The sequence below is a fragment of the Chaetodon trifascialis genome, chromosome 11 (genome assembly GCF_039877785.1).
Source record: "Chaetodon trifascialis isolate fChaTrf1 chromosome 11, fChaTrf1.hap1, whole genome shotgun sequence".
NCBI lineage: Eukaryota > Metazoa > Chordata > Actinopteri > Chaetodontiformes > Chaetodontidae > Chaetodon > Chaetodon trifascialis.
In genome coordinates this window covers 9,918,339-9,930,593 of record NC_092066.1, presented here as the reverse complement: position 1 = coordinate 9,930,593, position 12,255 = coordinate 9,918,339, and the positions used below count along the sequence as shown (strand labels likewise).

Here is a 12,255-nt window from a genome sequence, read left to right as displayed (position 1 = left end):
TAATGCTTTATAGATGAAGTGTTTGCCATTAAGAAAAAAAAAATTGGGGGTTGACAAGGTTTCAAGAAACCCTTTTGGTAGTTCGTCAAATGTGCAGTTAATAAAATTCATAAGTAATTAAAATTGTTTTTGTTTTGTTTTTTTACAATTATCTTTAAAGTCAGCAGATGTAAATGTTGACAAGTTATAATAAACTGTTTTGGTCCAGAGTTTCTGCGGCTCCTCAAGGGAAAAGGTTGTTGAAGTGTCCAGTGGAGGGCTTTTCCTGATGAACTAAAGAGTGAGATAAAAAGATCAGGGACTTCATGATGGTGATATTCTTTAAAACATAAGTTTCCTACTGTGTCAAGCACGCAATGGAAAGATCACAGAAATTCCCGTCTTTCCTTGACACATTAGCCCCACTGCTGTATATTGTTCATCTAATTCTGGTAAAACTAAAGCATTTTGAAGGAAATATTCAGCTCTATTTTTAGGTCAACAATTTATGCCTGACGCTCTTGTTTTTCCACTCACTTAAATCTCTGTGGCTCATGTCAACATATCTGTCACACAACAACCGTAAATCCAGCTCAAGCCTGAGAAGCCTGAATTGAAGTTGTCTGAGCTGTGACACTGTAAACACCACATATACTGTACTCTAAATCATCCCCGAAGGAGAAAAATACACTTAAAGTAAAAGGTGGGAAAGCACTCTCACAATTTAGCGGTCAGATGCACAACATAGCAGCACGAAGCAGGATTGCACACAGCTCTCCTGTCTCAATCCCATTGCAAAGCTCTGCATTTAGTCACTCATCAAGTCTTGTCAAACACGTGAGAGGTTTTCCACCTTCCTGCTGGGGCTAAATGAAATGGCCACTTCCAAGAAAAACTGCAACTACTGTGTGTTCTCTGAGGTCATTTTGTTGGTCTGGATCCTTTCTTCTGTATCTTTAAATTCAAAGCTTGATGTCTGTTCAGATTACTGAAACACTCGAAATTAATCCAAGCATGCAACACATAATATTAGAAGAAAATATTGCAAGTCAAATTGATTAAATAAGCATGTAAAAGATTATAGAGGATCTGACAATTTACACTGTCTGAGAAGATGATTTACTTGCTTGGAGTGTCAGTGTCAAAGAATTAGGTGTTTACAAAGAATAATTGCAATTGCAGGCAATATTTAGCCTGCAAGAGGTGCAGCAAAAGCCATCTCTTGTTGTTTTGATAGCCAAGCTGACCAAGGGAACAGCATGAGAGCCTAATTAAGGCACAATCAGGTCAGCGAGAAAGGCCATGGCAGCAGACATTGACCCAGCAAATTCTCATCAGAAATGAAAACACAGTATATCGATGTGATACAAATAGATGAAAAGCAAATAGCATAGCCTACGAGCCTTGTCTGCACAGGGGGGGTGTATTTTGTGACTGGAATTTATAAGGGTATTTTTCCTGCCTTGCATTCAGATTGCAGTGACAATCTTTAACTTTGGGGGCCATAAAACCCAGCGCCCCTCCATAGATGGTGCCAATGAGTGTTACAGGACTTGACAGTGATTCGATTTGATTGTCATTTTCAATATCTCCTCACACATCTTCTCTCTGAGCATCTGCGAGCTTGATGCCCAAATATATCTTCTCTCTCAGAGGGTATCTTGGTGATCAAGCTCACCAATTTGTATGAAATTAAGTCAGAATTTAAATGCTGACTCTAATTATAAAGGTTGAAATTTGCTTTCTAAATTGATCACTTTGGTGCTGAAATTACATGCATTCACAGCTTTAAAACATTGCAAGCTAAGGAGCAAACAGAAGAAGAAAGAGGGTCATTTCTGTGTCGTACACAATCATCAACTCACCTGTACTGTATTGTTTCAGATGTGGTTGACGCTCTTAGTTTGGTCATAAGAATTCTTACTATGTTGAAGAGGAAAACAAAGTTAATCTAGGAAAAAAAGACACACAAAATAATTAGTTTTGAACCCTTTTCAAATGGCTTACTCTGAAATAGTGCCATTTTCTGCTGAGAACAGACTCCGCTCATTAAATGCTGAGTGGGAGGAGTAGCAATGCAAGTAAGAGCCACCTCCTCTCTCAACGAGACAGTGTTAGATGAGCACAGAAATAAAAAATGGTCACCGCACGACTGCATGCTGGCAACAGCTTGTACATAACCATTAGCGGATACATTTCTATGAATAGTTTCTTATTTTTCGGGATTCTTATGAGTGGAAATTTCCATTAGGAAGATTAATTCCACCAACAAGCTGGATGCAGGATCTAAAATGAGTTTCATTATAAAACCATTTTCTTTGCAGGGCAGATTTAAAAAAAAAATCAGTTTACACCTACAAGCAGGCATTAGTAATAAATCTTATGTCAGTGTAGAACGAGTTTACAAACAGGGTGAAGATAGCAGCAGTAGATGTACAGTGCAATGATTTCCTGTGTTGTTGCTCACCAGAAGCACAAGAATAACTGGTCCCTGGTAAATGTAGTCCATATATTTTCCCGGTTCTTTACCAAACCAACATCTGTTGACAGAAGAAAGAATCAACACCACTGAATAAAGAAAACATTTAAGAGAATACAACACGATCCCACAAAAGTTGACACGCTGTGTAAAACATCAATAAAATCAGGATTCAATTACGTGTAAACAAACTGTTTAACAGGTAATATCCTTTATCCAATCGTGTGTTGAGTATATGTCACATTCTGTTTATCGGGTTGTATTAGAAGGGCTTGAATCCTTTTTGGGATACTTACTGTTCATTTTCATAATACAACTTTCCTATGGCCCAGGCAACTATTATAGGGCATGGAATACCTAGAATAAAGAAATAAGAAATAAATAATAACTTAAAACATTTACAAGATAATACTCTCAAAGGTACAACATGTAAGAATTGGCCACCTCTCGGTCACTCCAAACAAACGGGGGGAAGCATATCACCACAGTAAACGCTAACTGCTGCTATGCTAATTGCTGTAGCCGCTAGCTGCTGTTAGCTAGTTGGCTCAGTTAGTCGTGCAGCTAGTGGTCATGTAAGTTGTTTGCAGTCACGTGTTGATAAATTCGGAAGGAGGGCCGGAAGTGAAAATGTGCAATGAGCAAACAAATGATTAGCTGGCTGGAGTCTGCCCCTACCGAGAGCTCAGAGAACCGGGGGATTGTTGGTGTTTACACCACGGCCAACAGAACCGGGCTCAGCAGCCTCCAAGTGAACACGGCCGGATCAACACAACCTCTGAGACAGAAGGAGGTCAGTTTGATGACAGCTAAAACAGTGCCGAGGTGATTTACAGCAGCTCCAACCAGGACTCTGACTCCAGGGACGATGAAGACACAGCAGGCCAGGATGAAGGAGTCGAGAGGAAGGTCGCTCATCATGGAAAAGCAGCTGAAATATTTTCACACTCGGAGAGCCAAACCAGAGTTTGTGACTGTTGTAACAGCTGAAAGACATGACGGTTTCGGTGAGTTTTATTTAGTTTCTGTATGAATGAAGTGTGTTTTAAGATGGCCATAACTTACATGCTGTACCTTTACAATACTGTTTGCAAGAAATGATAAGCATGAATTCAAGGTGTTGTTTAATGTTGTAATTCGCAGTAAAATGCATTTTTTCTCAGTGGCACTGGAGTGAGTAGGTCAGAATAATGAAGGGGAAAATCACAGAATGCATTTGTTTTTTACTAACATAACCAAAACCGCTGTGCAGCTTGATCAAAATGGAGAAAAATAACAAGACTCCTGCTACAAAGTACAAACTTAGACAAAAGGAAACAGGGCTTCACAGTCATATGATACATCACTCAGGAGCCACAGCTGCTGCCCTCATAGAGGTCGAGCAGAGAAATAATGGATTCATGTAGGTATAACTAAAAAATATGTGTTGTGTAATGGGTACTGGTCTTCTCAGAAGCTTTGACAAAGTGAATTATACACTTTGAGTAACACTTAAAGGTGAGGTGAGTCATTCTGGACAAAGATTTCACAATGCGATTACATGCCAGTATTTCACATTCACCTTCCCTCTCACTCCCCCATGTGATGTTGTTTTTTTGACTGGTATATATTCTCCAGAATGACTCAACCCACCTTTAAAATAATATGAGAATGATTAAAATGAGTGACTAAACAGATGCCATATGTGTGCAAATCAATTAAATTCACTTTAAATGACTTCAAATTTAATTTAAATCATCTCAAAAAAAGAGCAGCCCATGAAGGATAGATCTATCCTTCACATACTGTGTGCTGGTCACTGCGGTTTTGAGGAGAGGACGTCTACATACTTGGCTTCAGGGAGTCTATTTGATCAAATGTGCTCGAAACATCAGTGATAAAATAAAACCATTTGGACTTGGCATGCTGTGAACCTCTCCTCAAAACAGATTTTTAAGGTTTTTCTATGCAATACATTTTTTTTTTTTTCACTTTCAAATCTACAAAACTTCATTTGTTTTTGTGACTTTGTGCTGCTTTTTGCTGCATGTTAAACAAAGCCGACCAGATGTGACTTTTTGTATTAGCTAAACAAAGTGGATCGGAAAGGTAAAATTATCAGTGAAATGACCTGAAATGGAGGTGGAAGGACACAGGTTTAACCTTATTTCGATCCCAGCTAACATCAGGCCTCTGGTGGAAGACGGATTTAACCTGCCCCACTTCCATCAGGTGCTAATGAATTCTAATTAACAATCTCTCAAGACTTATATCAGCGGCACCATGACAGACCACTTTACTGCCTCGTGGTTCTCACAATGGAGAAAAGGAATTTGTGTACATTGTTCTTGATACCTCGTCATACCTGATACCTTTTTACCTATATTGATGTTATGTAATAGTCCATCCGCCACAGTCACCTGTGTCTACTTTCTTTTGCTGCTGTGAAATGAATTTTCCCCACAGGCAAATGATACAGATGGAACACAGATGATATGCACTACAGAAAATGAAAACAGTATTTTTCAAGATATTGTGTTCATTGAAAATACACCCTAAAGGCTGTGCGGCTGCTCAGATATATCTGATTAAAACGAAAACCAAGTTTAATCCAGCCCTGCAGGAGTGCTTAGTGAGTTTCAAGTAGAGTTGACCTTCCTCAAAGAGGAAGCCGCCCTCATAATTTCCTCATCATAAGAATCACATTAGGTCAGCAAAACGAGATTGATTTGTCTGATATCTGCCTTCAGTTACTTCTATTTTAAATCCAATATGAGCTTCCCAATCATGTCATCCATGTGTCATTACCAATTATATGTCATCTCTCTTCTGCTAGTTATCTATTTATTTTTCATTACTTAAAGCACTGCGGCATGACCTAGATGCAGCAAAGTGTAGAATGCAGTATGTGTTTATTTTTCTTCCTGCAAGAACACACAATGTCCATTAAAAAAAAGGAAAAGGAGAAAATGTCCGACTGACTCAGGGAAGCGTACCAGCATGTTTCCATGTGCGTTTTTCTGCTTCCAGATGGAATAGACTGACAATATGCTTTTATAATAGCTCACTGTAAGTCAAGGTGAGCATTGATAATTCATGTGGTCATGACGGGGCAACTGCAACATGTTCAAAACTCGTTCTATCACTGGAAGTCAAGCACAAAAAAATGACATTTTGCACACTTCACCGCAGCTCTGTCCTCTTATGAAATCAATGCCTCGAAGCACTGAAGGGCCTCCCTCCACTTGACTCGCTCACCAGACTTCACTTAAGTGCTTTCATTCAGGCAAATCTTCCTTTGCAATTGGGGAAAAATATCTTATAATACTGTGGTCCATCTGTTCCACAGCCTGATTTTCATTTAAAAAATTGAAACACACTGTGACTGAAACTGACCATTCTGGACAGACAACCAGACATCAGCACCAACGGAAATATGTTTAAAGGACAGGATGTGAACATGTATTTTGTCACAAATCATGATGGATATTCGCAGCGAATGCAAAACATTTATAATAATTCAAAATTATGTGAAGGTCTAGAACAGCCACTAATTGTAATTTGAGGTGGGATTTTTGTTTTATTCCAGCAACTTTTTCCACTTTGATACGGTTGATCATGACATACTTCTTGACAGACTGGAAAGGTGGGTGGGACTTACTGGCACTGTATTACACTGGTTCAAATCCTATTTACAAGATAGAGACTACTTTGTGTCAATTGGTGAGCATTTGTCTGAACGAGAAAAGATGATGTGCGGGGTGCCATTCTTGGACCACTTCTTTCCAATATCTACATGTTGCCCCTAGCTCAAATTATGGAGCATCATAATATTTCTTATCATACTTACGCGGATGATACACAACTTTATATTTCTGTGTCATCACATGACTACAGTCCCTTACTTTCACTGAGTGAGTGTATTCATCAAATCAATGAGTGGATGTGCCAGAATTTTCTTCAGCTTAATGCAGATAAAACAGAAGTGATGGTATTTGGCCCCAAAAATGAAAGGTCAAAGATCAGTGCTCACCTTAACTCCATGTCACTGACAACAACAGATAAAGCCAGAAATCTTGGTGTAATTATTGATTCTGACCTGAATTTTAACAACCATTTAAAGCTTATCACCAAATCAGCCTATTACCACCTGAAAAATATAACCAGAATTAAGGGATGTCTGTCCAAAGAAGACATGCATTCATTTTCAGTAGGTTGGACTATTGCAATGGAGTCTTTACTGGCCTAAACAAAAAAACAATTAGGCAACTACTGCTGATCCAAAATGCTGCTGCACGAGTCCTTACAAACACCAGAAAAATGGACCATATCACACCAGTTCTCAGATCACTACATTGGCTTCCTGTGAGTCAAAGAATAGACTTTAAAATCTTACTGTTGGTCTACAAAGCATTAAATGGTCTAGGACCAAAATATATTCTAGATTTATTAAGCCCATATGAAATATCTAGACCTTTCAGGTCATCAGGGACAGATCTATTGTGTGTTCCCAGAATCAGAACTGAACAAAGTGAAGCAGCTTTCAGTTATTATGCTCCTCACCTGTGGAACATTCTCCCTGCACACCTGAGGTCTGCAACAACTGTCAGCTCATTTAAATCAGGGTTGAAAACATTATTATTTGCTACAGCCTTTACTTAAAGTAAATATATCTGCTCAATGATTTTAATAATTCTAAATGCTAAATTATTGTCTTTTACTGGCTTCTGTTTTTAATTTTCCTTTAAATGTATTTTATTTTTATTTTTATATTCTCTTCTAATTTCTTTCTTTCTTCTCATTTCTTTGAAATGTATGATTTTAATGTATTTTTATGCTTCTGTAGCACTTTGAATTGCCTGGTGTATGAACTGTGCTATACAAATAAATTTGCATTGCCTTGCCAAGGAACTCAACTCTCAAGCCAACATGGACAAAAAAAGATGGAAAATGGAATGTTGAGCGTCAACATTTTCATGACAGCCTGACAGCTGATGAAGATCATGTGATATGGTTCAACGGCTACTAAGTGAGACCTTGAGGTGAAATTGTTGAAATCTACTGTTTCACGTTCAAGAATGAACTCATAAATCATAATCTTGACCGGGATCATAGAACCTAAAATACATAGCAGTCTATGTCCAGTTTAAATTGGGTTTTGTGGCCTGGTCAACTCAGGTTCTAGTATTTTTCATTTTCGAATCCAAAAGAAAAATTATTATAACAACTAGGAAAATGTTGTTACATCTTCATGATTAAGTTATGGAGCCCCAAAAGTCTGCAAAGGTTTATTATGTATGGAAGACATTAAAGATCTTGTGCACACAAGCTAATTTTATTGTGGAAGCAAGTTAACATCTGCACAGCAATTCCATGACAGGCCAATGCTTTAAAGACCACAAGATTATAACTTGTTTGCACAAGATAAACATTTATGAAAATCACCTTACAGGACTTTAGGGTGGGTCCGTACATTTCAAAATGAAAAATAATGTAAGTGTGCTGAACTGTGAACCCTGTGTATCACACACAACCGAGAGCTGAGTGAAGCGTTATTAATGCACTGTCAGCATGAACATACTCACACCAGCCAATGAAAAGGAAGACCCACTTTCGGAGCTTATCAGTTGAATAAGTCATTACAATGGCTGTGTGAAGGTAACAGCCTTCAACGAACATCCAGAAAAAGTTTGTCACCACAAAGTAGTTGTAAATCGTTGTAATTAACCGACACCAAGGCTGAAAAAGAAAATACAGAAAGTTACGTTTCAATTGCAACAGAAATACAAATAATTTCCTTGTTTAAAACTGAAGATCTAATTGATTTACTGTATATATTACAATTGTGCAGCACACAACACCGTTACCTCATTGCTCTCATGGATATTGTGGTCAATCAGCTGAAGCAAAAACCACATGACATTCCTCAGGATGAAGGTGGTGATCAAATTCCAATGGATGATGTTTCGAAGGCATCGTATGCTCCTGTACCACAAGTCGAATGAAAGTTTGAAGGTTTTATTATTAACTTTTCACAGAGGCAGTACAGCTTGTACATGGATGTGCAGACAAATGTCACTGGATTACTCTGAAGCAGAGGAAAACTTGAAAATGTGATGATTTTTAAAGCAAGTTCTGGAACGACTAGGGAGCATCTTTCTTATAGTTTCTAGGCATAAAACATGGGCGTTCATTGACAATAGACATCAGAGATGTTGATATCCACAATGTAAAAAGAAGTCACACTGAATCTAAAAATACATGTATCATGTCTGCGTGATCAAATCTGACTGAGATATGACTCAGAGAAGAAGGAGTTTATCATGCAAATTGGGATTTAAGTACTGCTGTACTGTACTGTAGAAGTGGTAGGTCATCATGCTTTAAAGAGCTGCTAACAGATGAATGATTTATTTTGTCAGTTTTAGGTTCAGATGACGGTCAACAATGTCAGGAAAAAGCATCGGTGATGAAAACATGAAACATTACATCAAACAGAATTTCCCTCAAAAGGTCACAAAAACACAAATTGCTGAATGTCACATACAGATGACACATGTAGATGTTACTTTGCTGTTACTGTTTCAAAATGTTTTTGCTTGTTTTTATTTATTTTTGGGTAACGTGACATTTTTTGTTTTCATTATTATTATATTTCTTGTTTCATGTGTTGATCTTTATATTAAGCTTATGTTGAATTTTCTGGTCTTCTTGATGCTGTGATTTTAAAATGCTGTCTTTTTTAATTGGTTTTGTGTGGACCCCAGGAAGACTAGCGACCACTTAGAAGCTCACAGGGATCGAAGTGAAGAATAAAGTATGAACACCAAGCGGTCGTAGATTGTTCCGTGAAATCTAGAGAGATTTCATTTCGGAACAAAATACTGACTATTTTGGTCTTCGGCTAGAAAGAAATCAATACTTGCCTCAAGAGGCCCACATCGATCAAACCATAGTGAACAACCCAGCTGAGACTGGTTAGCATCTGCCCTGCAGATGTAGGTGTGTGTGTGTTTCTGCCTGTGTGCGTTCAAACGAGGACATGAAACGAGGTATGTTATGTGTTATGAAATACACTTTATGTCTTTCTCAGCCTCCGTCTGAGCCGAGCTGCAGAGTTCTGTTCATTTGACATAAGCAAGTTAATGATAGGCAGTCGAGGATGTCACGTGAATTCCCCTGATTGTCTACTCTGAGGTCTCATGCATACGGGACACATTTAGATGGCTACTATTTCTGTACTTGCCTTAAGCACAAGAAGAGAATGAAGGCCACGACTAGAGCTCCCACGGAGATACAGTGGCCTAGGTAGTTGATGATCAGCGCTATTTTATAATGCATTGGATATTTTCTCTGTAAAGACAACACATTACTTCTTTAATGGGCTGGATAAGAGAGCAAAAAGAAGAGGTGAGGAATACATAAAAACATCAGCAGAAGCAGGGTGCATGTCTCTATTTATCTGTCCAGGCTTCATTGTTTTGAGGATTAACTTTCAGCAATAGAAAGCAAATGTCATTGACACACTTCAGACTGTCAGGCTTAAAATTATCTGAGAAAATAGAGCAAGACCCAGAAATACACACAATCAGGAGACACGAAGTCAGGTAATCAGGCCAAAAACTCATTACATACATCAGTGTTATGGTTTGGCCTCGTGCATTCTTCATAGGGTCACTGACAAGATTGTACTTATATATTTGTTAAGTCGTCTGGAAACAAAATACAGTTTGAATGACATACATGCACAATAGAAAATGCAGTTCGATAAGCAATCCAAGCAGCACGTTTCCTCTGATTGGATTTCTCTGTGTGTCATTAGGGTAAATCTGAGAAACCATAATGAGCATTTATCTAAGATTGCTTGCAGAACGATGGACGTAGCAGGATTGCTACTCCTGCGACGCCACACTAACCTTCTCCTCCAAAATGGGCTCGCAATTGGAGTAATTGCTCTTCAACGCCCACGTCCCATTATCCATGCATTCCCTGTAAGCACTCCCTGCAAGAAAAGAGTGAGGAGCATGGTTAAGAAAACAATGAAATTGCAGCATTGTTGCAAACATCGCTGATGTTTTCAAATACTTGTTGAACTGATTCCTCTGTTCGAGTCTCTCATGCGCAGTCAGCGTCACGCGGTGGAGCCGGCAGAGTTGCACCGGTGTGAGCCAGTTGTTTGTTGCGGTGGGGTTATGGTGAAGTGTGTGCCAAGCAGGTGAGCTATAACATCCTCGTAATTTCTTTGGAGCTCCGTTCAGACTTGAGTGCTACTATCTGTCTGAGTCTTTGGCAGAATACCAATTCAGCAGCACAATTCATGGTGGGGAGATGCAAAGCCTCTTACCCTGTCGCTTTATTTGCATATCTTTTAAAACCTGCTTTCCGCAATCAACTTTGAACTGAATTTTTCATTTTGCAGCTCCTCACCATGCATTCATGTTATCTCTTTAACACTGAAAAATGTATAAAGAGTGGCAATGTAGTATGTATGAAGTCTATTTTCTTCTATTCAATTACGGCCAGCCACTTAAAGCGATAATTCAACCCACTCTGCTCTGCAAGATACACATTGTTTATTTAGGTCTTTTATTACTTTTTATTATTATTGTGCATGACACGTCAATTATGGTTTTTGAACAGTCTGATTTATGCTCTTTTCTAAAAAACATTAAAAATAATAGATTCATTCCACCTTCTGTTACTATTCCACCTTCACAGGTCAAGGCCTCCAGTGTGTATTCGGCTCTAAATAAATGCTTTACAGATGTTTGTCTCACTTTTCAGAAAGGTGCATGATACTTGTTATTTTCCTTTGGGGATGAGTAATGTAGTAGTAAGTAAGTAGTAATGTTTAAATTCACCCATCCTGACTCAACAATTCTTGTCAACACCAAAACAATAAGGCAGAAAGTGAGGAAAGCATCCACCTAAGAAATGCCTACGGCGACTCTTGAAGCAGCGGCAGCAGCAGAGTAAGACCCTTTGCATTCGAATTAATGTTACGTAATGTGACATTTGTATTTGGAGAGCAGAGAGCAGGAAGCAGCTTGTGGCAGTTTGGAACAGAGAGGTAGAAAAAAAGGTCCTTTAAAACGGGCTCATCGTGTGCTTTTAGTTGACTTACTTGCTATAATATGACGAGACAAAGCTTTGTGCTGTTGATGAAGAAAAATCCCAGCTTTCAGCCATTTCAGTCGGAGCTATTTATTGCAGTGGTAAATCAAAGTCGCTTAAACTACCAAAGCACTTGACTGACTGGAAGGTGAATCTCTTGAGATGCAGTAAAACAGTCAATTGCAATTCACTCTGAAACACTGAGTGCTTGTTTGCCTGAAAAAACAGCCTCAACGTGCTCATTGATCAGTTGCCATGTAGCATTTACAGAGCTCCTGTGCAGTCGGGCGAACGAGAAATGGCAGCTAATGTCTCATGCATGATATGAACGTAAACTAAAGCAGATAAAGTGCAGAGCGAAGGCTGTAAGACGTCATGTGATTTCCAGGAGGGACGCCGCTTCTTTCATCTCCATAATAGTGACAAATGAGATTAGTCTGAAGTGTTTTATGCAATAGTTTGTGAAGAGAGGAAGTTGAAACTCTATATTGTAATGTAGTTAAATACAGTGAGGGAGGTGTTGGTTCAACTGCACGGGGGATTTTCAAGGCTGTTTCTGTTGTTATGGCCCCATTTGAATTTCAATAAACAAACAGCATATATTAGTCTCAAAAAATAGCTAAATTAAGAGCTCTGTGAGACTATAATGAGCTTTGTTGTTAGGCATTTACATTCTCTTCTTTGTATGCACTGCACATGTATCA

The 12,255-nt window shown here is 38.7% G+C and overlaps 1 protein-coding gene across 1 annotated transcript in view; it reads right to left on the bottom strand.

Moving 5' to 3' along the window:
- Positions 1-12,255, bottom strand: part of LOC139339280 (corticotropin-releasing factor receptor 2) — a 33,229-nt gene that overhangs the window by 3,620 nt on the left and 17,354 nt on the right. Inside the window, exons 3-9 of the mRNA XM_070974822.1 lie at positions 10,354-10,439; positions 9,684-9,790; positions 8,305-8,422; positions 8,023-8,176; positions 2,755-2,815; positions 2,447-2,519; positions 1,845-1,930 (exon numbers count right to left, since the gene is read on the bottom strand). Coding sequence (XP_070830923.1) covers positions 1,845-1,930; positions 2,447-2,519; positions 2,755-2,815; positions 8,023-8,176; positions 8,305-8,422; positions 9,684-9,790; positions 10,354-10,439 — 685 coding nt within the window. The remainder of the gene's footprint in view (positions 1-1,844; positions 1,931-2,446; positions 2,520-2,754; positions 2,816-8,022; positions 8,177-8,304; positions 8,423-9,683; positions 9,791-10,353; positions 10,440-12,255) is intronic.